Consider the following 27,651-nt stretch of genomic DNA (forward strand, 5'->3'; position numbering starts at 1 on the left):
CTGAGGACAAATAAAAGGAAGTATTATTTAGCGAATATCTATATAGCAGTTAAACTTTGCAAAGCATTTCATTCATACATATATACACACACTATGTATGTACTGCATAAATATATACACACAATATATTTGTTGTTCAGTTGTTTTTCAGTCATGTCCAACTCTTCTTGACCCCATTTGTGGTTTTCTTGGCAAAGATACTGGAGTGATTTGTCATTTCCTTCTCCAGCTCATTTGACAGATGAGGAAACTGAGGCTGAGAGGGGTTAAGTGACTTGCCCAGGGTCACACAGCTTGTAAGTGTATGAAGCAAGATTCACACAAGGGTCTTTCTGACTGTAGGTCTAGCTGTCTATCCCAGATGCTTCAAGGGGTTGCCCCTTTGTTCCAACACACTGGGATCTAGTGAATAAGTCTGTTCCCCTATTCCAAAGCCTTTAGGGCCCATCTTTCCAAACTGAAGATTTCTGATGGTTTGGGGCAGTCATTCCATTAGAGACCCCACTCCCCCCTCCTGTGACCATTTAAATTGCCCTTCATTGCACTGTCTCCAGCTCCAAGCTGTGTGTGTAGGGGGGAGGGGACATGGTGTTTTCCTGAGTTTTCCATGTCCTTTTACAAAGGAAACAGGAGGAAGAGGAAAAGGGTCCATGAAGAGAATCCTGCAGAAGAACTGGAACTAGGGTGGGATGACAGGGCTTTCTCCTAGGGGACTGCAATTTGGAAAGTCTTCATAGCACTTAGCTATCCTTCAGCAGCACAGAAAAGATTTATCTTAACACCTAGTCACCAAGGATAATTAGCTAAAGTTGGAAGCTACCAGACCTCACCCTGTGTTCACACCCAGGAGAACAACCCCATGGCCCACCTCACTCCTGCTCTTCTTTCTCCTCTACAGGGGGCTCCCCAGCAGCAGCCTGGAATATTCTGGGGTCTGTTTCTACCTGCCACAGGGTGATATTCTGGTGTCTCTTTCCCTGGTCCTCTTAACTAAATTTAACTTAAAGAATTCATCAGAAGGCAAATTTCTTGCCCTAGATAGGTTTGTGAAGTTTGCCTTGGACAGCAATATCGTTAGTCTCAACTCTGGTTTGGGATATCAGGCTGTCCCCTCCACTCTCAAGGAGTGGACACCCTCCATGCTCCTCTCTCCTCCTTTTCCCCCGACTTACCCTCTTCTGGCTGCAGCGCAGGATAAGAAAGGTCTCTATACTGTGTTCCTTGAGGTAGGCATTGCGTTCACCCCCACAGCCAGGCTCTACCTCGTAATCACCATTGAGATAGTTCAGCGTGGCCTTGGTGATATGGATGCGCCTATAGTTCAAGAGACACAATTGGGGAAGAGAATGAGGTCACAGCAAAACAGAGCCTGAGTGAGATTTGGAATCAACACCAATCTTAAACCATTTTCCCCTCCACAACTTTAAGCATGACTGAAACCCCCTAAACTTGAAGTGAAATAAATTATAACTTCCAACTCCAATCCTAACTTCAACTTATTAACTTGTCAACCCAACCATTCGTCCTGTCTCTTCCCTGCTAACTCACTACCGTTCATTCCACCCCATAACTAGGTCACTATACCAGCCTCCTAACTCTGCTTCCAGATTCACCCAGCCCTGGAATGTGTCCTGTGAATTCCCACCAGATTCATCTTTCCTAAGCACCACCTCTGATCAGGTCACTCCCCTTCTCTAAAGCCCCATTACTCAGAGCAGTGGTTCCAAATCTGTGAGTTATGAACCTTCTAGAGAACCATGGAGTTATTGCAAGTGGTCCATGAATCCATAAATAAGCAAACATGCCTTTTGTAGACTGAATAAATCATAAATATTGCATCTTTATGTATTCCTGTTTAAAAATAAGCTACAAAACACTGCTGAATTCACAGTAATTTCTGGCACTGCATAGTTTCTCAATCAACAGATACTAGCAGTAATAACTATAATGGAGATCTGAGAAATTTTCTAACATTATAGAGTGTGAAAAGCTTGGGAAGTACTGGTTAAGAGGTCATGTCTAGCCTCTTTAGCCTGGCCTTTAAACTCTACAATGTGGTCCCAGCTGACCTTTCCAGTCTTATCTCCCATTACTCTCCTACAGGAACCTTGTGCATCAGCCAATCTGCATTTACCATTTCCTGAACTTTCAGCTTTGCTTAGGCCTTTCTCTCTGCCAGGAAGTCAACTCAGTTTAACTCTATAGAAATCTTGTGTTGGGTACTGATTGTGCTAGACTTTTAAGAGAGAAAAGCCCAACGTGAAAGACAAAACCCTCTCCTCACCACCTTTCTAGCTTCCTTTTTCTGTCTTGTCTTTCTCCATTAGATTGTAAGCTCTTCGAGGGCAGGGAATTCCTTTCTTTTTCTTCTTTGTATCTCTAGTGCTTAGCAGACTATCTGGCACATAGTAGGTAGTAGGTGCTTAATAAATATTTATTGACTATTAAATGGTACCTGCCTTAAGAAGTAGATGTACCTGTCAAAACCCTATTCTTCAATGTCTAGTTCAAACGCCTCCTCCAAGGTGCCAATTGGAAATGATTTGCTCCTCTGTATTCCTTTAGCTTATATTATTCTGCCTTCTACTATGGTGACTTGTTATAAAAGCTCAGAAATCATCAAATGCTACAAATCAGGGTTTGATTTGTTGTTTTATTGATTGCCTACACTTAAGAATGTGATGGAGAGAATGTTAAGAATGCAGATTAGTCATAAAAGATTGATAAATCATAAAAATATTGCTGTTTGTTTACCAGCACACCACTGCCCTTACTTCTGCCCCACTAGACTCTATGCTCCTTGAGGGCTGGGACTAGATGCTATACAACTTAGCACTCAGTGAGTGCCTGGTATCATGGAGATGTGCGTGGTGTAGTTCGTTTGAAAAAAAAAATGCTTTCTAATTGATTGAATGAATGAACAAATCTCTTGAATATTCTTGACAGCCCCCAGAAGTAGCAGCTCCCTCTTCTCACTCATCCGTACCCCAACCTCTGATTCCAGAGGAAAGTGACTTGGCAGGGCCAGTTTCAAGGAACTTTGAGGCCTAGCTCTGGTGCTGGCTGGTGAGCTCAAACACCAATGGCCTAGATTGGGTCACTCACCCGGCTTTGCCTCCTGCTTCCATGTGGTTGGCTAATGTCACATCATTGGACCAGACATCAAATTGCCACTTCCTCAGTCCAAGCACTCCACAGTGTACTCGACCACTGTGAATTCCCACACGCATGTTCACATTCACCCCGGTCACCTCTCGGACCAACCTAGAGAAGGAGGATGGGAAAGGAAGAATGTGGTGTCATGGAAAGAATAGCGTATGGGAGGAGATCTGACTTCAGGGGCCAGCTCTCCACTTACTATTAGCTTTGACCTTAGCCAATCACTTTTCACTCCTGTGAAGCTCAGTTTCCTCATCTACAAAAACTGAGTGGGTTGGACCAGATGATTTTTAGTCAAGCTCTAATATTTCAAGCTCCAGTCAGGAGGGTCAAGAACTGAGTCTTTGGAGGAGAGAAGAAGGCAGAGGGATGAGAACTGAGGATGAAGAGGAAAAACAGGTGTAATGATGGAGGAGGGTCATGAAAACAGAGATAAAAGAGCCACTCCTCCTGGTTTTATCCAGATAGGACTACTGTGACTAATCAACCTGGAAATAGGGTTGCTATGTGATTTGGCAGAGGGCTTTCTTCTCAATCAGATGGCCAGAAGCTGCAGTGTCTACCCATGACCACAAGGTGGTGCAGTGCATCAACCCACAGCTACAAATGTGCCTAGCCCTGTTTTAATTTAGAGCCCCATCTTTTCCTTCTAATCCAAATACCTCTGGCTTGGGTCTTTCACTGGTCAATTGGGGTGCACTTGGGAAATGCAAACTCATTTTAATATAATCTGGAGCCAAGCATCATTTGGAAGGGAATTTTTGCTGCTGCCAAAAAAATATTCCTGCAATGCACTTGGAGGAAACGCAAGAAATTACTTCTAGATTATCTGTTGTTTGGGTCTAGCCAAACCACCCTACTTCTTCCCAATAAAGTGGACAATGAAGGAATACTCTAAATACTCCTTGGTAAAGCATGGTAGTTGGAATGGGTGGAAGGGAAACTAAGGTCAACTCAATGCCGCTGGATTTGAAGTGGAAACATGGCTCTGTCACTTTAGCTATGACTTTTTAAAGTCAAGTCACTTAAACTCTTTAGGCCTCAGTTTCCTTATTTGCAAGATTGGGGTGAGATAGATGAGATAATCTCTAGGTCTCTTCTACCTCTAAGACTATGATCTATTATCCCAGCCTGGCGAATGGGAGGAGACCCACCAGGAAAAGAAGATGAACTATCCCCTCCTGAGAGAAGCAGTATGAGGGGCCAAGCACTCATCCAGCCTGCTCTGGAAAGAGCATTCTGGGTAGCACGCTACACTGACTTGGACAATACAGCTACTGTATGCTATTGAAATTAGCAACTCCCAGGACAACAGTGAGAAGCTGACGCAGCAGGGAAGACTCATTATCAATCAATTTTCTTGTCATGGGGAATAGCACTCTGCAAATCAAGCAAAGGCAGATCCTGGTCACCTTCCTTTGCCCCTATAGTGAACTACATTCCCAACACTTACTTATTCCTCAGGTTTTTCTCTTTGCTAGCCTGGTCCAATATCACCAGGGTAGGTTACATATCATTGGGATGCAATGGAATGAGATTTAGATTTGGGGTCAAAGGACTTGGGTCCAAATGCTAGCTGTGCCAGTCACTGCCTATATGACAGTAGGCAAAGCCTCTCTGGCCCTCAGTTTCCTCATGTATAAGATGATGGGGTTAGATTAAATGACTGTTAATATCTCTAAATCTATCACCCTATGAATTCAAGGATTCCTCAGGCTAAATTGGGGATTCTCAACCTGGGATCCTCGAATGTTAAAAAATACATTTTGATAACTATATTTCAGTGTAACTGGTTTCCTTTATGATTTTATGTATTTTGTTTCATACATGTAAAACCATAATTAGAAGAAGGGGCCTGCAGGTTTCATCAGCCTGCCAAAGAGGCCCATGTCACAAGAACCCCTGGGGGGGATAGAAATCCCAGAGTTTATCATGTCTGTCCTTCTGCCTATCTAGAGATTCAGATGAAGGTTTGGATTAACCCTGGATTTCAGATGGTCATTACCCTTTTCAGCATTAAGCCTGTCTTTTAAATGGGGTTTCGTCACTGCCTCTCCAAAGGTTTCATTGAAAAAGGAGTCCCTCATTTCTCCGGTATTCTTGATCTTAAAAGACACACTGAGGCAGAAAGGGCCCAGATCTCAGAAAAAGAGCATCCCAAGAAGAGAAACCCAAGAGCATGCTTATTTGACCCCTGTAAGGCTGCCTCTTTCTGGGTGACTCTATTATGTATACCGTTCCTCCCTCCACACCTCATCCCTCCCCCTGCCCCCTGTGCCCTTAGGAACACTCTACTTACGAGATGGCCTCAATCATGTCCATACCCATCTCCACACAGCAGTGAGCGTGGTCAGCCCTGGCCTCAGGAAGCCCAGAGACACAGTAATAACAATCTCCCAAGATTTTAATACGTAAACAGTGATTCTCCTACAGGAGAAAATTACATATTATTTTATTTTTAAATCCAGCAGTGAGATGTGGAAGGGAGAAGAGCAGGAAACAAATGGATTCATGTAATGCCCAGAATAACTTGCCATTTAGGGACAGTAAGTCCAGATCTGGCCCTAGCCACAGCCAGCATAGCCAGCTTATCAGGTGAGGTGGAGATGGGGGGGGTCCCATGAGCCTGGGATAGAGCTATGGGCCTGAAACACTGGCCAAGTACATTCCCACCACCTGGTGCACATTTATCTAAAGGGCATTAGGAAAGAACAAGTAACACTTTCATTCATTGGGGTTCTGTTTGTAGCTCTTTTCTAAAGGGTAATCATTCATTATTTACAGTCAAAGCCTGTGACTGATTATAAATATAACTTCAAATTCCTCAATACTTGAAAGAAGGTGGGTTCCATGATTTAAACATATTTGCGAAAATATGAATGTATTTTTAAGGCCTCTGTAAAGGCTTCTATAAAGTTAGTGAGAGCTTATGTAAAACAAACCAGCAACTAATGTTAACGGGAGCTTAATTAATGAGTGTGCTCTTATCCTACAGATTCCAGATTCACCCTTAGGGCTAAAACTCAACTCTTCCTTATGCTTTTGAGGATTATGTAAGCAATCATCCCGCCTTGTCCTCTCACACATCCCTCCCCCCCACTCCCCACACTACCACTACCACCACACACATATACTTATATCTGTAGTAGGAGCTCTGAAAATGCAGACACATTTTATCATCCTGAGGCAAACACCACCAGGGAGGCCAATCTGCTGCTAAATCAATCAATCAGTCAACTCAAAGCCAAATAAATAGAAGTGACTTTGGGGTTTGTTTGTGGGGTTATCCACAGCACTACCCTCCTCCATCAGTATATCTATACTGATCAAGAGTTGACTGATGGTGCGATGCGTAGGCATTTCCCCATCTGTAAAATGAGCCCAAATGAGATCTAAAAACCCTTGTAGCTCTTCAATTTTCTGGTTCTATGATCTTGTGATACTGTTTCTCTCTATGTGTATACAGCAGCAGCTGAAAGTCTGCTGTGACCCACAGCTCCTCCAGCTCCCTCCCCTCACCCTGTCTGTGCATTTGAACAATTTGTCCTGATCTGTGACTGTAGCATCTGTCTGCATCTGCCTGCATCATCTCTCCTCTCTTTTCAACAGTCCTGAGGCTTTGCCCACGTGTCCTTTCTCCCCACCTCCCATCCTGATTCTCCCCAGCCCAGCCTTTCTATGGCTGGGATTCTCCAGCGCCATTGTTGGATACAACTTCGGGGGTCCTGAGTGACAGGGACTCCTGCAAGGTTCCCAGAAGGCTTTAGACTTGGGGGAAGACCACACTCGTCACACCCTCCACGCAGCCTTCGGAGCGGCCAGAGAAGATCTGAGGGGTGACTTACTGCGGCCAGCTTGTCGAAACGGGCAAACAGCTCATTGAGAGTCATGACTAGCTCCTGCGCTGTGCACTGGGAAGCCAGGCTGGTGAAGCCCTCAATGTCTGCAAACAGGATGCTGGGAAGACACAAGGGGAGGGAAGAAGACAGAAGAAAGACAAAGGTGAAGGGAGAAGAGACACCAGGAGTAGGGACAGCCACTCTGCCTTAGGGCTTCTCAGACTGGGTAGGATTGAGGGGAAGAGAAGGCTTAGGCTGTTGGGGGATGAGGGGTGTGGGACTTAGAGGAAGAAACTAAGGCAATGGTGGTGGAAGGAGGAACGAGACCAGAGACCAGAACTGTGTAGTTCTGTACGTGTTACTCCCCTTCCCCTCAACTGAATGTAAGTTTTTTGATGTCAAGGAATTTCCTTTTTTGTCTTTGTATTTCCACTGTCTTGCCCAGTGCCAGAAAGCAACAGGAGTCTAATAAATGCTCGTATGAATAAATAGCTCTTTGGCGACTACAAAAGGGCACTGCGGGTCATGGGACTGGATGAACTGGTTTCCTTCAATTATCTAAAGAGCCTTTTGTTTACCCTTGTCTTCTCTCCCCTTATTTCTAGGGCAAATAGTCTGGGGATAATAATTGCATTTTTTACCACTGTTACCCTTTCCCCAAAGTCCACCTCTATTTCTCATTATATCCTCACTCTCTACAAAAGAAGCAGCTGGATGCTGCAGTGGTTAGCATGCTGTGCTTGGCATTAGGAAGACAAGTTTGATTCCTGCCTCAAACTTTTACCAGCTGTTTGATGATGGAGAAGTCACTTAATTTCGTTATCTGTAAAATGAGGACAATAATAGCACCTAAGTCATATTATTGTTGGGAGAATCAAGTGAGATAACATATCCTCTAGCCAAATGCTAAGCAATAATGACAATGACGATGATGGTGGTGGTGATAGCTAGAATTTATATAGTGCTTTAAGGTTTGCAAAAATGTGTTACAAATATCACCTCACTTTACTCACAACAACCCTGGGAGGTAAGTACAATTATTTGACAGAGGAGGAAACTGAGGCAGAAAGCGGTTAAGTGACTTGCTCAAGGTCAGTCAGATAGTAAAGTGTCTGAGGCCAGGTGTGAACAAGTCTTTCATATTCCAGGTCCTATACTCTATCCAGTGCACCACTTAATTTTACATTGTTCAAATGGGGTAACTCAATCCTGGGGATAGGGAGAGGTAGGGTCTTGACCAAGGTAACAACAGAGTGAATAGAAAGCTTAGACTAATACCCAGGCCTTCCACCTTACAGACTTGGGCTTCCCAAGACATGATACCATCCTGCCTAAGCTGTGCTGTCTAAAATCTCCTGTAGCCACTCCTGGACCTGACTTCTAAATGACCCTAAATGCCAAGGCTGGCAATAACAAAATAACAAAATCCAGGAGGAAATAATCAAAATGGAAATCCCATGCAAAATATCCAAAATGCATAAAAATATCCAACAAAACATTACAATTACTAAACACCTTTTAAAGAAATAAAGATTGACAAAAAGTAAGACATATTCATTGCTCATGGTTGGGCTGTGCTAAAATCACAAACATGATGGTACTACTTGTTGTTCAGTCATGTTCAACTCTATGTGACCTCATTTGGGGTTTTCTTGGCAAAGATACTGGAGTGGTTTGCCGTTTCCTTCTTCAGCTCATTTTTAGAGATGAGGAACCAAGGCCAACAGAGTTGAGTGACTTGCCCGAGGTCACACAGCTAGTAAGTGTCTGAGGTTGGATCTGAAGTCAAGTCCTCCTGACTCCAGGGCTGGCTCTCCATCCATTGTGCCACCTAGCTGCCTTAACAACCACAACATACATTAGTTTACAGATTTAATGGTATACCAATCCAACAGCTAAGGCGGTGGGGCATTTTATAGACCTAGACAAAATCACAAAATTTATTTGTAGGAACACCGGGTCCAGAATGTCCAAGCAGACCTGATACGTGATGCCCAGATACAGAGCAGAATACCTCAGAGCCCAAGTCACAGCTAATTTATGTTATCCTAGAAAAGTACAAATAAAGCATAGGCTCTGCAAATATAGAGGGTCTACAGGGGTGGTGATGGGCCCTCCTGTCTACTTCCCAACCCCCTCTTCACCTTTGCCGCTTTGTTTCCCACTAGAAACTTAAGGAAGTGCCTTTTTAGATACTCCGAGGTCAAGGGAGAGAAGGCTATATAAAAGACGCAGCGTCTCCACACACACACACACACACACACACACGGAACGTCTGGGAGGAAGAATGGAAGAAGAAAGGAAAGCAAAAAATAGAGTGAAAGACAAGCAGATATAAAGAAACACCTGGGTGAACCCATGGATACAGCATGAAATCCTAAGTGAGGAAGACCTCCAACATTTACTAGCTGTGTGACCCTGGGCAAGTCACTAAACCTCTGTCAGTCTGTTTCCTAATCCGTAAAATGGTGATAATAATAGCACTTAATTCCCAGGATTGTTGGCAGGATCAAATGAGATCATGGTAAAAAACATTTTGCAAACCTTAAGGTGCTATATTGATTATGAATGCTAATATATTACTCATTAATGTATTATATTTATATTAATAGATTAATTTATATATTATATAATTATGCAATATATTACTACATTATTAATAATAACAATAATGATAGTAATAATCCATCTTGCCCCCACTATAGGATTCAGTAGCAAAGGAAACTCTTCTATATGGGAACTCAAGAAAAAAAACAAAAAACAAAACAGCAACAAAGAATGGTATTTTCGAAAGAGCTTTGATGTCTGACGTTTGACATGGCACACAGTCTTTCTTGCCTCCCATGCATAGACAAGATGCGGAGGATGTGCTGAGATAGAGGAGGAACTGGCTGAGGAAGTCAAAGGCCCTCCTGAGAATCTCCACTTAAAGAGAGGTTATTCTTCCTCTCAGTCTCCAATCTACAGGATTCCTAGATAGCAGGACTCTCCAAAGGTCATTCTGTCCATCCCCCTGACTTTCAGCTTGTAGTCCCTTTCCCTCTTCCTAAGGTTCTAATCTTGGTAGGATGAGAGAGGAATTCTCTTCTTTTTCTCTCATGTCTACATGAAAGCATCAGCTGCGCATGAAATCACAGAAAGTTCTCCTTCAACCCCCAGGACATAAAACCCAAAGTAAGTTGAGGTCAGGGCCAGATGAAACCCTAACCAATAGTTTGAACAAAAGGGAACAGAATTTTAACAGTTTCCATTTCAAATATATGGCTAGAGAGCAAAGCTCCCAGCTGCTGCTTTGCCTTGCCTTAGAAGAGGGAACAAAGCCTTATGCTGGATTGAGGGGGGTCACAAAGGGTGATCACTTTATTCCAGGAACAAAGTGGAAAAGGCCTCCTGGACTGGAAAAGCCAGAGACCCTGTCCCAGAGACAGGGACACACTGCATCAGCCAGGAAATGTAAAGTAGATAGGGAAAAGTCAAAACAACGTGGTTTAGTAGGCTGAGTGCTAGATTTGAAGTTGGGAGATTTCAGTTCAAATCCTGCCATGGTACTTTCAAACTGTGTGATCATGAGCAAGTTACTTAACTTCTCAAAGCCTCAGTTTCCTCATCTGCAAAATAGGGACAATATTATTTGTATTCTCTGACTTTCAGGATTATCATAAGGAAAGTGATTTGCAAACCTCAAAGCACTACACATATGTAATGTGTCGGCATTATTTTCCCAAAGAAGTGGAAAACAAAGCTGGGTAGCATATTGAAGCATCTGGCTATGTTTGTTAAATGAAATTGAACTGAATTAGGCTTCTTGCCCCTATGACTTCTCTGTGTCTAAATATATCCAGAGGAATACCATCTCAGGCCCTGCCAAGCAGATTATCATCATATCTCATTCAACCCAAGAGACAAAGGTAATCCCTAACACTTACATCTATCCCAAAGGGGAATGCATTGTCTGGATGGTAGTAGGTTGTCCCTCACTAGAGATCTCTTATAATCTCCAGCTTCTGTAACAGATACCCAGAAGGGTCTGCAAGAATTTTGTGAAAAGATACCAAATTAGGATGATGAAACTTGGTCAGTTAGTCTTCTTATTGTGTTTGACTTGTAGGCAGGATTATCCTTCTCACTCACCCACCCCTGGCCCCCAATACCACTGGCGGGCTAACGGGCTACACTGTAGTTCAGACCTGAAGTGTGAAGGTACTACCTGGGTGTAAAAGGCACAGGATTTGTATTTGGATCGGATGGGGTGGGGTGGGGTGGGGGGGGGTGGAGAGTTCCTTCTTTCTTTCTCCAATTCCCTTGACTAGTTTGATATGGACACCAAGTGAAATCATAGATCTGGAGGGGGCCTCAGAGACCATCTATTCTAACCTCCTCATTTTATGGGTGAGGAAAATGATGCACAAGAAGATTAATTAACTTGCTCAAGTCACCAAGGGAGTAAACATCAGAGATAGGATTTGAACCCAAATCCACTAGAGTCAGTACTCTTTCCACTACACCATGAGAGAGACATGATTACTTATAGTGTGATTTCTAACTAGGTATGTGACCTTGGGCGAGTCACCTGGCCTTTCTGGACCTGTCTCCTCGTCTGTGGAACTGGTCTGAAAGATTGTTGAAATCGTCTCCCAAGGTTTAAATGATTCTGATTTTATAAAATTCTATAGCCTTCATGTCTCCCCCGCCCCCCGACTCCTCTGCCAGAATCAAAGGCACATTTCTCTTCTAGCATAGAGAGGTTTCTGATTAGTCATAAGCTGAGTTCAGTAAGCTCCATTGTTTGAATATATAAAAGCAAACAGCAGAATACTTGGTTTGTTGGCCAGAATGGCTCCATCTCTTACCCATTAAGTTTTAGAGGCTGGGTTCAGACTTCCAATAATGTATACATTAATAGATGAGCCCCCACTTATGGTCTAATTATTCATGAATAATCTTAGCAACCTTATCATGACTGAAAAATTACAAAAGACCAAATGGTTTATGTTGGAGAGGTTGTAGGAATACAGTTACGTGAAGACACTGTTGGCAGAGCTATGGCAGAGTAGTACTGTGGCCGTAGACTCAGAACTTGGGTTCGAATCTTGTTTTTATCACTTACTGCCTGTATGATTTAGGGCCAGTCATTTAACCTCTCTAGGGCTAAATTTCCTCAACTGTAAAATAAAGGGGTTGGGTAAAGGGCTTCTAAAGTCCCTTTCAGGTACATTTGCACTATGATCCTATGGATTAGTCTTCCAGTTCTAGAAAAGAATCTGAATTTATACTAGAAAAATAATTAAACTATGTATACACATATATGTGTATATGTGAAAATATATACTATATACATATCTATTTACAAATATTATCTCATTTGATCCTCACAACAACCCTGTGAGGCAAATGCTGTTATTATCTACATATTATCTACAGTTGAGGAAACTGAGGCAAACAAAGGTGAAATGACTTGTCCAGGATCACAGAGCTAGAAAATGTCAGAGGCCAGATTTGAACTCGGGTCTTCCTGACTCCAGGACCAGACCTCTATCCACTCCACCACCTAATTGCCCCTTTATAAATACATAAAAGTCACTGTTGTAAATATTTTGGCGTGTGTGTGTGTGTGTGTGTGTGTGTGTGTGTGTTTTACAACTAGTAGGCATATTCCCCAAGGTCAAAGATAGAAGGAACATACCAAAATATTTATAACAGTGGCTTTTATACATTTATAATAGGGCAGCTAGGTGGTGCAATGGATAGAACACTGGGCCTGAAGTCAGGAAGACCCGAGTTCAAATTTGTCCTCATTCATTTACTAGCTGTATAACCCTGAGCAAGTCTCTCAATCTTTGTTTGCTTCAGTTTCCTCAACTATAAAACATGGATAATAACAGCATCTGTCTTACAGGTTGTTCTGAGGATCAAATAGGACAATATCTGTAAAGTGCTTAGCACAGTGCCTGGCACATAGCAGGTACTATATAAATATTTATTCCCTTCCCCTCCCCCTCTTTTTCTAGTAGCTAAATTAGAAGGCATTATGTTTCCTGATGACAATTCGTATTAGTCAATATAGGGCGTTTTCTTTTTACGTATTTTATCGACCTCTTGGAGTAGGAAGGCACCAGGGCATGAACTGGGCCCAAGGTTAACTACATGCAGCAAAGAGAAGGTAAGCACGGGGGTATTTTTGTCTGGCCTCGGCCAAGGACAGGCCCAGCTCAAGGTGCCATGCTCTTTGGTACGTGCCACCAAAATACCCTTCCTTCTCCCTTTGCCTTTCCTAGAGAGTTCCCATTTACCACAGAGACCCTTGATGATATTCATTCCCTTCTCTGAATTTCTATAGTGTTTCTACAGTCTGGACCATACAACCTAGCACCTGATTCTGTATAGCCTTGTATTGCCTCTAGTCACTTGATGGACTTAGTCTTGTCGCCTCTACTGGACTGCAGTTCCCTGAAGATAGGAACCTTGCCTCTTTCTCATTCATTCAATATCTATTATATCACCTATCATACAAGGCAATTCAGGTCGATTCACCAAGCATTTATAAAGTACCATGGTATGTACCAGGCACTGCTAGCTATAGTAAGACAAAAAGTAAACCAGTCCTTCCCGTCAAGGACCTTTCATTTACTGCAGGAAGATAGGAAGAGAGATCAAAACCCAGGATGTCCCAGCATCTTGTCATCTACAGCTTTCTATCTCCCATAGTGCTCAGCAAAGTTCTGGATCCGTAATAGCTGCAGAGTAAATCTTTGTTGACCATTACAGTCAATTCTCAATTTTCTGCACTAGGTTTGTAATTCCTGAGTTTCCATCGACTGATGATCAGGGGAGCCGCCTAGAATCAAAGCAGTTGCCACATACCTCGCCCAAAGAGCATAAGCCATGCACAGATAACCGAGTTTGAACTACTGTTGTCATTAGTCGGTATGAAAACTGACACAGATCAAGAAAGAGAACAGGGGAGCTCTGCCAAGTATTAGAATTAGAGGGAATTGGTATCTGAGAGCCAATTACAGATCAACCAGCCTAGCTTTACAGATGAGGGAACTGGAGGACGGAGAGGTGGAGTGAATTGTTTGAGGTCACATAGCAACTTAGCATTAGAGATGAGACTAGAACTCTTTTTCTGAACTTTTATATCCCACCCATTAGGATTCCTCAGATTTCCTGGCAGGCCACCAACCCTGCCCAAAAGGCATGACCCTTCCTCTAGATACGGACATTAGAGCCTCGTAGGTTGCTATCAGGAACACTGTACGCCCCTATCTGATCAGGGAGCTTTAAGACCTAAACAGTTCTTACCTGGAAGGTAAAAGGATAAAAGGCTCAATATCCTTGTCAATGCATCAACTCCATTAGAGTTCTCCTGGGTCCTGTTGCAGGCTTCCTACTAACCTGCTGACACCATGTTACCTACCCTCATACCTTCCCTAGTCCCACCCTGCTATCTTAAGCTGCACTGACCTAATTGCCCATAACTATAGATGACCCTTGCCTTCTGGACACAGCCCGGTTTCATTGCAGTGATCCAAGCTAACCCATGTTTCAATAACCATGAAGCCAGCAGGATTCTTCCTACTTCTGTATCATTATTACCATGACCTGGGTTGAGGTCTTCATCTCATCTGTGTCTCTAAAGTGTCCTATAAATACACTCTGTTCATACTGGGGCTTGGCGTCCATCCAAGACAGCATATTGGGAGCTTCCATCCAAGGACAGTTCTAGCTCGATGAGAAGTGTCCTATCTCAGGACCTGAGTCCACAGGGTACAATCTACTTCTCCCCAGACCCTGATAGCACAGCTATGCCTTCCAGAGGGCAATGGGACATTTGCTTAGGATAGCCAATGTTGTTTTCACAGAGGAGGGGAAGGAGTAAGAGAGGGAAGCACAGGACAGGTAGACATCAGAGAAAAAAGGAACTTGGCAACTCAACAAATAAACCAACTTAACAAACTCAGGCACCTGTAGCAGGTGCTGAGGATTCAAAGACAAAAAATAAACCATCTTTACCATGAAGGAATTAACATTCAATAGGAAATAGCAATGGTTTGAGTGTCTCACGACTTGGGATCTTTTGGGAATGACCCTACCTCCCCAGACAAACCCAGCACCAATGTCAGAAACATATCAGTTCGTCCTGCCACAGGCTCTCCTACCCATCCAGAGAGGAGAGGGATCCCTGCATGCACTCAATTGTCCAGCCTGTGTTCGACTTTTGCTGATTACATGTCATTAAAACACCCAACATGTTTCTTTCAGGCATCGCTGAGCCCTTCCCAGGGAATTACTCATTATGCATTAGTTTTAATTGCAGAGTATTAGACATATTGGTAGGACTAGGCCACCAAAGCTTGGCCTCTGGTTCATCTTCTCCTATTTCTGTCTTTTTTCACCCTTGAATCAATCCAAACAACACCTCTCCCCAGGACCTGCTTCCCCCTTCCTTTGATCTGTCTCTCTCATACTTAACATCATCAACTCATTTCTCCTCTGGTTGCATACTTAGTAGGAGAGAGAGAACAGCAGGTCACCATCCTCCCTATAACAACCCTGCAGAGCTTTGATGGAGGTTATTATTAAGTCACTCCCCAGCCTCCTTTTCTTCAAGTTGAAGAATCCAGGTTCCTTTGATACATGCACGCATGTGCAGCACACATATGAACCCACCCACACATAGAGGCTGAAAGACAAACTCCTTTTCCCCTTCTAAGCCCCTCTCTGGGGGATGCTGGGGGTTGCCCTGGTGACTCCCCAGGTCCTTCCCAAAGGCCTCGTCCATGAAAGGAGCCCTTTATTCTTCTAGGTGAATAATATCTGTCTAGGAGGTAAGCTATTTTAACACTCATCTAATGACAAGGAGCTTTTTGGTACAATTCTTTAGCCACGTGAAAGGGAGAGAAGTGGGGAAATTGATACTCCATCTGTATTAATAAAAGGTTCAGGTCCAGTAGAGAAGCTAAGTATTCTGTGAAAAGGGTCTCAGGAATTCCCCTTCCCCCAAAACTGAAAATCTGTAAGAAGGATATGAAACTGTGACGCCTCCTGTCTCATCCCTATGGGGCTCAGCCTCTAGCCTATGCCTATACTCCTCCTGTCACTAGGCCTCCCTTAGGGAAAAGACTGGTTAAAGCCACTCAAGCTTAATCAGACTTTTTACTTATGGACCCAGAGCTTTGATTTCATAAACTACCTTAGAATAAACTGTACAAATGCAAAGGGATAACTGGTTCATTGGTTTGCCCTGGATCAAGCAGCCAGTATGTGTCATTGGTAGGACTTGAACTCTGATCTTCCTGCCTCTATATCAGCATGATTTGGCATCTCTCAGGCCTGAAACACTTAGAAATTGAGTGGGAGGGGATGGCCCTCTCTCTCAGCAGAAATAACCAATAAATTAGTCTGTGATCAAGTAAAATCCCAATCGGCCTAATTAACATCTACGCCACGAATAAATGAATGGATAGTTCTTCTTTCCTTTTTTCAAAGTGTTCTTCTACCCCCTAATCTATAGATTCCTTGCCCATGGAGAAAAAAGCTCTCCGGAGTGAGAACCAATCTGAGTGTTCCCTGTTTACTGAGAGATTCTCAGCCTCACCAGGAAACTATTCCTGATGGGCTCTCCCAGTCCCGGCATTCCACCCAGCACAGAACCACAAAACTCATGTGTACACTGTGTGCTGTAGCAATTTGCATCCGTTTTCGTCTCTGCTGCCTGGGACTGCGGTCTGGATTCTGGGTCTGCTCTCAGCCCTTTCAGACTAGGGGATCCTTTACGGTGAGTCTCCAGTCTCTCTCACAGTGCTGAAAGTGCCCCAAGAACTGGGCTGGGTCTCAGCCCATTTCTTCTGTATTTTCCCACCCACCAAGAACTATCACAAGACACAAAACTGATTAGATGCCGACGGCTCCCCAGGTCATCAGACCAAAAGGAGAGGGAGGGACTAAGATGATGAATCTAAAAGCTGTGAAGGGTTTCTTCTTTTAATCAAAATGTCTGAACTTGTTGCTTCTATGTAATGGATGGGTTTGGGGGTTGTTACTTCATTGATCGCTACTGGTCAGTTGGGTGGCCTGGTGCATCAAGTGCTAGAGTTGGAATTAGGAACTCCCAAGTTCGAATCTCACCTCAGGAATATATTAGCTGTGCTACCCTGGACATGTCACTTAAATTCTTTTTTAAGCCTCAGTTTCCTCATCTGTGAAACAAAGATGATAATAATAACACTACCTTTACAAGGTTGTTACGAGGCTCAAATGAGATAATGTGCAAAGTGCTTTGTAAACCTTAAAGCATTATATAAATGCTAGTTATTGTCAGTCAGTCCTGCAGTGTTTGTCACCAACCTGCCTTTTGGGAGCACCATCTCCCTGCTACCATGAATTCCCACCCCTCCAACTTCCCAACTCCCCTCCCCCAGCCTTTCCCCTACCTCACATTGTCATGTTTCTGGATGTAAATCTTGTGGAACATCATATCTTCTTGCTTGGCATTGATGTCCGCTTTCATCTCCATGGCAACGTGACGGGGAAGGACAGACAGCAGGAGACGCTCCTGGGGAGAGAAGCAGACAGAGCCATCGTTGCTCCTACCCCCTGCCTCACGCCCTGTTTTCTTCCCTGGGACTTCTCCTCTTGGGCACAAGCGAGGCCTCGCTTAACGTGTTCCCATCAAAAATCTCATAGTAACCATGAAAACAGGACAGGCTCTCTAGTGCCGCACTGCAAGTAGCTCCCACCAGGGGGAGCATGGGAGCCAGAGAGCAGCCCTGAGAACTCCTGGGAAGTATATTTTTGTTTTGTTTTTAAAAAAAAAAAAAAAAACAACTGGAATTTCACTGATATGGGAAACTCCTAGCTAGGAGACTTTTTCCACCAGTGAGGAGCAGCACCTACTTCTCCATTTAGTAAGTGCTTAATAAATGTTTGTTGACTTGAGGGAGCCCAGAGTTCTGGGATCCTGAGATGACTTGGTGAGGGTCACACAAACAGTGTGTCTGAGTTAGGATTTGAACTTAGGTCTTTCTGACTCAGAGGCTGGCTCTCTATTATCCACTCTATGCCACACTGATTCTCAGGAGTACAGTTTTGATGGGGAAGCAAGACTCAACTTCTATCATCTTCCCTTTCTGCTGATTCTTTAAGTCGTTCCATCACAGAGTCCAATCAACATTGCCAACAGATTGGGGTGGGGGTGGGGGGTCAGTCAGGCTCTACCCCAATAAGATTCTATGTCTGTTTGTGTGTGTACCCAGTCCCCCCTCCTCCCAACCAATTTTCCTCCATGTGTCTGTTTTTACCCCTAGCTAATTATTTCTAGTCCTTGATAAATGGTATCTAGTTACTCCTGGTTTCCCTTTCTCTCTGTCTCTAACTTTGTCTACATTGTGACTCTAACTACAGAGCCTGTTGATTCCTATTCTCCAAATCCATCAATTCAGGCACAAACTTCTCAGTCCTACTGCCTCCAAGCAAACTTTCACAACCATCCAACCCTCCGGGTCTGCCTCTCCCAAACTCATTCTATTGCTTCCTACTAGGAATCCTCCTTTTCTCGTAAGATTATAGATATAAATCTGAGAGAAATTATTATTAAATAACTAATTATTAATAATGGGGAAATCCAGGATTTTTTCCCTTCCTCATTTGGAGATTAGGTCAAAGCTTAGTTCTCTGAAGGGTAGGGCAGGATGATGAGATGAAATCTGGAGCTGTTGCCCCACCCAACCAGAGAACCTGACAAAGAATTTAATCTAAGGTGAATTCCTGGCCTACAGTGTTCCTCTCAGGCTTGGGTGGGGGTAGAGCTTTTGTCTAGAATGCCCAAGGCTGGGGGTGGTCTGGCAGTAAATAAAGTAATCAAAGTCACATTCCCACCCTCCTCATTAGAATAGGTCCACCTCTCATTATAATATTCATTCTTCTTATTAATTATTAACCAATCAGAATTGATTGTCACCCTCAGGAAAACCCACTGTTCCAAGGACATATAAGGATTGAGTGGGTTGCATGAGGGGTCTTTGGCATTGGAGAGTGCCACTGACCCTATTAATTATCTGCTAGCATGATTACTAAAATGATTAATTACCCAGAAACTATGTCTCTCAAACTTTTAATATGTCACAAAGCTAAAGGAGACCTCCGAAGCTATCCCAGTCCAATCCCCCCCTATTTTATAGCTGAGAAAACTGAGCCCAAAGGATCAAATTACCCAAGGTCACACTGGTAGTAATAGGGTGGGATTTGAAGCCAGGACCTCTGGCTCTAGAGTCAATGTGCTTTCCCACAGGGTCACCCTGCTTCTACTGAAGTCTCACCTTTTCTCTTAGCCACCCCTCCCAAACTAAAACCCTGATCTTTCCTGGTTATCACATCCATCACTGCCCTGGCCTTAAGGAAACCATATCTTTTCCCACTTTACTGATTGAATGGGAGATAAGGGAAGGTTCAGCCTTCTTCTCAAATCTGAGTGCACCTTTTTCTGCTTCTCATCATTTGAAGTGCATGCCCCCTGTCTATACTACCCCCTTCAAGTCACTGTTTCTGTCACCTGACCATCACCTTACACCTGAAGCCCTTTTCTGACATTCCTCTCCCATCTATCCTGAACATCACTGCTGAGCTAATCTTCCTAATGCCGTTTTATCACGTCTCAAAAACCCTGAATGATTCCTCTTACCTCCCCTATCAAATGAAAATTCCTGCCCTAGGAATACACTTCTCTACCCTGGCTTATGCCTGTCCGTCCCAGCCACCCATTCAAAGCCTTCCCATCCTCCTGCTTGAAATCTCCCCAGCTTGCTCCAGTCTTCACTGATAATAACAATAGTTTACAAAGAAAGCATGTAGAGCTGTAACGAACAGACGATTACACATGCGATGAAATGCCAAAGCTGTGTTTTAATTTTCATTTCAGTATTAGCAAACTCCCTCACGTGGCCTTGTCACTTTCCCTTCTGCCCAACCCTCTCCACACCAACCCCTTGGTGAGCTCTTCTCCAAGGTTACAGTGTCATTGTGACCTGAAGGGTTGGGGAGGGTGGTTTCAAAGCAACTTGAATCCAGGAGGCCAATGGGGTAAGGAGGAGGAAAATAGAGGGTGGGATCCTCACAACAACCCAGTGGACAGTTGAGATAAAAATTACTCGCCCAAGCTCACACAGCTAAGGCTCTTCACCACATGACCTGGCACTTCAAGGCTAAGCTAATTACCTTGCTTGGGAAGTGTTCCTTGTGTGCCTACCAACCAACTAGTTTCTAAGCTCCTTGAGTGATGGGGCTCTGTCACCCACTGGGGCCTAATGAAATTCTAAGCACACAGTAAACGCACTTTAAATACTTGGCTGATCTGTGAAAGAGCTAGGCAATAATTTGAAGGCAATAAGAGGACTGGAATTGGAAATCAGGAGACCTGGGCTCTAGTCCAGTACTAATTAGCTTGTATGAGTGAGGATAAATCACTTCCCCCCTCCTGGCCTCAGTTTCCCCATGTGCAAATGAGAAGCTTGAACTAGATCATCTCTAAGGCCCTTTCTACCTCTAACAGTGTATGACCAAGATCATATAAGTACAATCAGTCAACAAGAATTTATTAAGCATTTGCCGTATGCCGCCATCATACTAAAATCTTGTTGAGTCATTTCAGTCACGTCCAACTCTGTGACCCCGTTTGGAGTGTTCTTGGTAAAGATACTGGAGTGGTTTGCCATTTCCTTCTCCAGTTCATTTTACGGAAGAGGAAACTGAGGCAAACAGGGCTAAGTGACTTGCCCAGGATCATACAGCTAGTAGGTGTCTGAAGCCAAATTGAACTCAGGAAGATGAATCTTCCTGACCCCTGGCCCAGCATTCTATCCACAGCACCACCTAGCTGCCCCTATGCTAAAGGCTACAAAGACAAAAATGAAACAATCCTAGCCCTCAAGGGCCTTCCATTCTATCCAGGCAGAGAAAGTGGATGTTTATACATTTCTACAAAGGTACACAAGACATGTTAGGGAGGGAGAGTATTAGTATTTGGGGAAAGTGAGAAAGGATTGCAGAAATCAGTATGGGAGGTGGGCAGGCCCAGGCCTGCTTCTGGGGCCAAGTGCCAGAGCAGTTCTCCGTCCCCTCCACGCCAGTGCACCTTAAGGACCCCCACCTCTATGGTCAGGTGTTTTCCCTAAACTAAGCCAAGAGAAAAGCTCAAATGAACATCTATTGCCTTGCACTTACTGTAGTCCCCAAATGGGTACTGAACATATGATCAAACAGGGCAGGGACAGCTAGGTTGCACAGTGGATAGAGCACCAACTCTGGAGTCAGGAGGACCTGAGTTCAAATCCAGCCTCAGACACTTGACACTTACTAGCTGTGTGACCCTGGGCAAGTCACTTAGCCCCAATTGCCTCACAAAAAAATTAAAAATAAAATCAAAACAAAAACAAACCAAAGAGGGTCTAGGCATCCCTGGAAAAAGCAGAAGAAAATAAATGTCTTTGTCCAAAAAGTAGAACCTCTTCGCCTCTGTTTCTTGAGGTCCTATCTCTTCCTTAGGCAACATGTGGCATAGTGGCCCTACCCAAGAAACCACTGTGGATGGGGAGGGCAGTGTGCAGAACTCACAGTCATAGGCCAGAGGAATAAAACTGTAATGGAATTAGGGAAATGCTAATAGAGGCTAGTGTCTAGTCAGACTCAAACAATGGACTGAAAGATCTAATACCCTGAAAGGCTGATCTGTCCTTGCAGAGTTAAAGATAAACTTGCTCTTAGGGGCTGGGAAAGGGATCTCAGTTTTCTTCCAGCACTTAGTCTGACCCTCTCCTTTGCCTTTTTTTCCATTCTATTTTGAATCATACTTCCTTGTGTACATAGAAGGGTATTGCCTCCATTCACCCGAAAGATCCTCTTTAAGGGGACGATATTGTTTTTGCTGTTTATGTTCTCTGATCTAGCACAAAGCCATGCATATAGTAGATGCTTAGCAAAGGTTTGTTGCCTTGAATTGAGAAAGAAGAAGAGAGACACAAGGGAAGAGATCAAAATGGGCTGATCCCACCGGATGTTCAGTGTGTGACTTGAGGTGCCTATTTGATGCCTAGCACACAGACAGCAGGCCTGGGGTCCAAGAAGACCTGGGTTCAAACTCTACCTCTGTCATATACTGGCTGTGTGGCCCTAGGTCCTCAAGGCTCTAAGAAACTCTCTAACATTATCAGTTGCAGAGAAGGTGCTGACTTGCTTTGATAGAGTGTCTTTCCTCTTCTGGAAGTTTACAAATGAAAATGCAGGTCCTGTCCCTATCCTCTCTCCTTATCCCTATTAAAACTGTTACTGTCTGACTCTTTGGGACCCCGATTGGGGTTTTCTTGGCAAAGACACTGGAATGGTTTGCCATTTTTTTCTCCAGCTCATTTTACAGATGAGGAAACTGAGGCAAACAGGGTGAAGTGACTTGGCCAGGGTCACACAGCTCGTAAAGGTCTGAGGCTATATTTGAACTCAGGAAGGTGAGTCTTCCTGACTCCAGGCCCCATGCACTATCCACTGCGCCACCTAGCGACCCTTTCTATTAAAACAACAAATGCATAATTTCCAATATGAGTAAGAGAAGGAGGGATGGTTTCTCACCCAGCTCATGCAAGCTGAGCAAGAATCTGATACTACAATGTGCCAAGAATAGAGGCGAGGCCATCGTCCTCTGGGGGAATTTCAGGCTGCAACCACATTCTGTATGACATCCTGTATGTCTTCCCTAGCCCTCTCACTAAACTAAAACCTCCCTGCAGGTAAAGACTGTTCTTTCTCTGATAGCCCTCCCTCTTTGCTCCAAATCTCCCAGCACTTTGCTCAAGGTTTTGTATACAAGATGAATAACTGAGAAGGACTGATTGTTCCTGATCCTCACTCCAACCCCACCCTTTCCTATAGGTCATCATCCCTGATAATGAGGAGCACAGGATTCTAAGACTAACCACCTCACCCCCCCTCCTACCACTCCCACCCATTTGTACACCAGCTGCCCAGGGAAGGGATGGGCAGTGGTACATGGAGCAGAGGCATTTTTGGTACTCACATTTCTGCTTCCAAAGGCCTATTTGATTTATTTATAAAAGGGAGGGGAGAAGTCAGGCAGGGAGGTGGGGAGGGGAGGTGTCAGGGAAGGAAGGTCAGTGGGTTGAGTTTTCTCTCCAGGGTACCCAAAGAAAAAGATTCCCACAGAGTGAGGAATGCCAGTCCCTTTCCATGGAAAACATTCCCATGTCAGCTGGGCCCCAAACCCATGACCAGGAAAAATGAAGCAAAAGGCTTTGTGGTCAAGGTGAAAAGAAATACAGGAGAGGTGGGCAGGGAGGCTCCCATATACCCAGCTAGCAGGGTTTCTCATCCCTGCCCTGATAGCAGAGGCCTAGAATAACTCACTCTCCCATCCCACCCAAGCAGAATGGAGGCCAAAGAAGGGAAAGGGGAGGGGGCAGCTTGAATCATCATCAGCTCCTTGGAATGGTGGTTGGTCATTGTATTGATTAGAGTTCTTAAGACTTTCAAAGTTGTTTGTCTTTACAATATTGTTGTTATTATCTAAATCATTCTCCTGGTTCTGGCTCACCTTGGTCTCCATCACTTCACATAATGACTCCAGAAGTCCGAGGATGAAGAATGCTACCTATCTCCTGCAGAGAAGGTGATGGACCCAGGGAGCAGAATGACACATTCAGATTTAGACGCATATAATGTGGGAATTTGTTTTGTTGGCTATGCATGTTTGTTACAAGAGTTTTCTTTTTCTTTTTCCTTTTTCCAGTAAGGGGGGAGGGTAAGGTGGGAGGAAGAGAAAACATATGCTTGTTCTTTGAAAAAAAAAAAGAAAATAGATTTTTTTTTTCTTAAAAAAGAAAGAGGCAGGGGTGGGGATTCATCTTCAGAGCACCTCACCTGCTGCTGGTTTTCCCTCTGTGAGTGTAGCCGAGCCTGGATACATTCCCTCGTCTCCTGGAAGGCTTGTCTTTGGGAGACCTCCGCTGGGTAATGGGTACATACTCCCACAATGTTGGTACAAGAGAAGATGAGGACATTGGAGACAAGCTGCAATATTGGAAGTAGAAATAAACACAGGTTAGTGTTGACTGGGGACTGTTTTTGGTCATGTAGCCTGAACAAATAAGGGTCATATAACCTCATATACAGACTATGCCCAGGTTTTCACCCACAACACTCTATAGTCCATGTTCAAAGTCCTACCCTCCAGGACTCCCAGGGTGCTCTGAATCAGGATTCTGTGGGATCCCCAATCAGGGATCAGAGATGCCAAGTACAGCCTGTTTCTTCTTGATTTTCTTCCCTGACTTCATCTGGGTCCTGGTTTTGCTTGTCTTTCCTAAGTTCCAGGGCTGGTCTAATGTTAATAGTCCATAAAGACATAGGGATAATTAAATAATAACTACCAAACACATACATAAAGCAGATTAAATATTTACCTTGGCTACAAATCAAAGTTTGAATTCATTAGTGGGGCAGCAAAAAGAATATGTAGGGTGTGTGGTTGAGGTAGGTGAAAGAGGATGACACAATTAAAGGACTCTGAATGTGTGACTGTGCCCAGTGCAGAGCGATGCTTAGTGATTTCAAGTGGACATTGGTGTCAGTTGCTCTATCACTAGACATTCATCAGGTTCCTGCTATTTAGGGAAGCAGTATCATTCGAGTCAGGAGATCGGGACTCAAAGTCGGCTTTGGACACTGAACTACCTGTGTGACCTTAAACAAGTCACTTGATCTTGGCTTCCTCGCCTATCAAATGACAAAGTTGGTGCAAATTGCTCCATAGACCCTTTCTGTACATCTCTGTATACATCCTTTAGTCAACAAATACTCATTAAATGGATGCTATGAAGGGGCAGCTAGGTGATGAAGTAGATAGAATGTCTGGCAGGAAGATTCATCTTCCTGAACTCAAATCTGGCCTCAGACACTTACTGACTATGTGACCCTGGGCAAGTCACTTAACCCTGTTTGCCTCAATTTCCTCATCTGTAAAATGGGCTAGAGAGGGAAATGGCAAACCACTGAAGTATCTTTGCCAAGAAAACCTCAAATGGGTTTACAGAGGGTCAGACACAACTGAAAAACGATTGAACAACAACTGAACAACAATTGTGTAGTACAGTCTCTTGCTACCACCATAACTGTCTCCAGGGATTCTTAACATGATGGATTACAGATCTCTGGGAAGGACTTAGATGGGAAAAAAAAATTACACCTGTATTTTCACTAACTGTTGGTTTCCTTTGTAATTTACATTATACCTTTAAAAACCTTAGTCTGAGAAGGGGTCACTAGGCTTCACCAGTTTGCACAAGAGGTCCATGACATAAAAAAAGTTAAGAATTTTTGTGGCAGGAAGTGTATCCCCACTTAATCTTGACCAAGGAAAAATTCTTCCCCCCCGATTCACAAAAGGTTATGTTTGTGATTTCTCAAAAGAAAATTTTGATAGGAAACTAAATGAGGAAAAAGACCTATTGACACAAAGGCATAGAAAGATACAAATCTGCAGATTTTTGGTTCAAATTTGAACAGCTAAAATCCCAAGATCTGCTTGGCTGCTGGGGCTCATGAGGCACTCTTTCTCAAGTATACTTCTCCCACCTGACCCCATCTAGGTTAGATGCTAAGCAAAGAGACCAAAACTTCTACCTATGGGAAAATTTGAGTTGCCACTCCTGACCTTCAATCCCTCATACAACCTGCTCCCAATCTAATGGAATCCTCAATTTCCACCCCAAATCTTGTTCCATTTTCTCTTTAGGTATCATTGACCACCAAGGTCTTTCTCACTGGAACTGAGCTGAGTCAAACTTTTGATCTATGGCCTTCCAGGCCAATTCTGGTCCTTCTCTGGTCCCTGACAGTGAGAACTGTCCAGAAGTGGAATGCGCTGTCTTCCGAGGTGGAGGTTTCCTCCTTCTGGAGGTCTTCCAACAGAGACTAGATCACCACCTTTCTGGTGGTTTTCAGGTTATACAGAAGATTCCTTTTGTGTGTAGATTGGGCTGTATGGTTGTGAAGATCTCTTCCAACTCTCAAAATCTGTGAATCTGTTATCTCTAGTTCATTACTTCTCTATCTGCTCCCTCAAAATTTTCCCTCCAGCTTTTAGGCCATCTCACACTGTCTTTGTAAATGCCTTCTTTATCACTTTTCTAGAGGTCTACGATTCCAGGCTTCTGACATCCTGCTTACGCTCCTGGCTCATTTGATTTGCTCGAACCACACTCACGAGGCTGTTAAGATTAGGTTTTTTACCTACGGCTCTACGATAGTATTTCAACTTATTTCAATTCTTGAGTTTTCCTATGTCTAAGGCCCATCTTCCTTTTTGGACCCACCCACTGCATTTCATTTTCCTGCCTGAGGAATGCCTGCATCTTTCTACTCATTTTGAGAACAAAGATGAATAAAGATTCGGACCTCAGTGAATGATCAAGCTCAGATTATCAGCCTGATTACTTCCAAGCTTCACAGGAAAGGTGGAATGTAAACTGAGATTTGGGGGTGGGGTGGGGTGGGTGGACAGGCAGACAGAGGTGAAGAAGGTGTTCTAGTCCAAGGAAAAATATGTGGAGGTAAATCATTGTATAGAAATGTATGATTTGAGGTGAAGGGCTTAAGTGGGGATACTTAGATACACATTTGGAAAAGTAGATTGTGACTAGTTTTGAATAATAGACTAAGAACTGTGGACTTCATCTTAGAGGCAATAAATAGTGGACAACTGAAGATTTCTGAGCAGGTCAATGAAAGCAACATTTTAGGGAGATGAATTTTTCAAAACTTTGAAGAATGGATTGAGCAGGCAGAGACTGAAGGCAGGAAGACCAGTTAGGAAGGTACTGAGATAGTCCAAGCATGAGGTGAAGTAGTAGAGGGATTAGAGAGTATTAGACATTACCAAAAAGAAGAAAAAGAAAGAAAGATTCCATAAGATTTGGTGATTAAAGTGACCCAAGCCAAGAAATGAAAGAGTTTCAAGAAAGGGGAGTAGAACAACATTCTCATTCAGTGGACAGGTCAAGGAGGTTCACGGATTCAAAGACTTGGAGTTATCCTGGATTCTGCCCTCTCCTCATGGCCTATTGATTACCAAGACTTAGTGGTACCATCTCTGCAGCATCTGCCACCCTTTCTAGACTCACAGTCTCAGCCTGAGGTCAGCCCTTTATTACCTCTTTCCTGGACTAATCCCACCTCAGACACTTACCAGCTGTCACTTAACCTCCAAGTGGAGGTCTCATCTGTAAAAGGAGAGAAGAGATGAACTTGATGGCTTCTAAGGTTCCTTCTAATTCTAAATATGTAATCATATGATCACATAATCCATCTTCCATACAACTGTCCTAAAACAGATCTGACCATGTCACTTTCCTATTCAAACATCTTTATGCTGACATGTTGCCCACATACCTTTCCAGTATTATTTCATATTACTTACCTTTATGCAAAATCCCTCATAGGCAAATTGGCCTGCTCATTCCAAACATATTCCATCCCATCGCCCACCTCCATTATTTTATACAGGTAAGCCCACCGTGTCTGGAATGAACTATCTTTTCACCTTTGCTTTATAGAATCCCTTTGAAAGGAAGTTTTTCCTGATCCTCAACACCCA

The 27,651-nt window shown here is 43.7% G+C and overlaps 1 protein-coding gene across 1 annotated transcript in view; it reads right to left on the bottom strand.

Moving 5' to 3' along the window:
• Positions 1-27,651, bottom strand: part of ADCY5 (adenylate cyclase 5) — a 260,004-nt gene that overhangs the window by 59,662 nt on the left and 172,691 nt on the right. Inside the window, exons 2-7 of the mRNA XM_027845254.1 lie at positions 23,919-24,068; positions 17,432-17,553; positions 7,005-7,116; positions 5,459-5,586; positions 3,106-3,264; positions 1,173-1,314 (exon numbers count right to left, since the gene is read on the bottom strand). Coding sequence (XP_027701055.1) covers positions 1,173-1,314; positions 3,106-3,264; positions 5,459-5,586; positions 7,005-7,116; positions 17,432-17,553; positions 23,919-24,068 — 813 coding nt within the window. The remainder of the gene's footprint in view (positions 1-1,172; positions 1,315-3,105; positions 3,265-5,458; positions 5,587-7,004; positions 7,117-17,431; positions 17,554-23,918; positions 24,069-27,651) is intronic.

Source organism: Vombatus ursinus, unplaced genomic scaffold (assembly GCF_900497805.2).
Source record: "Vombatus ursinus unplaced genomic scaffold, bare-nosed wombat genome assembly UNPS02014959.1, whole genome shotgun sequence".
Classification (NCBI taxonomy): Eukaryota; Metazoa; Chordata; class Mammalia; order Diprotodontia; family Vombatidae; genus Vombatus; species Vombatus ursinus.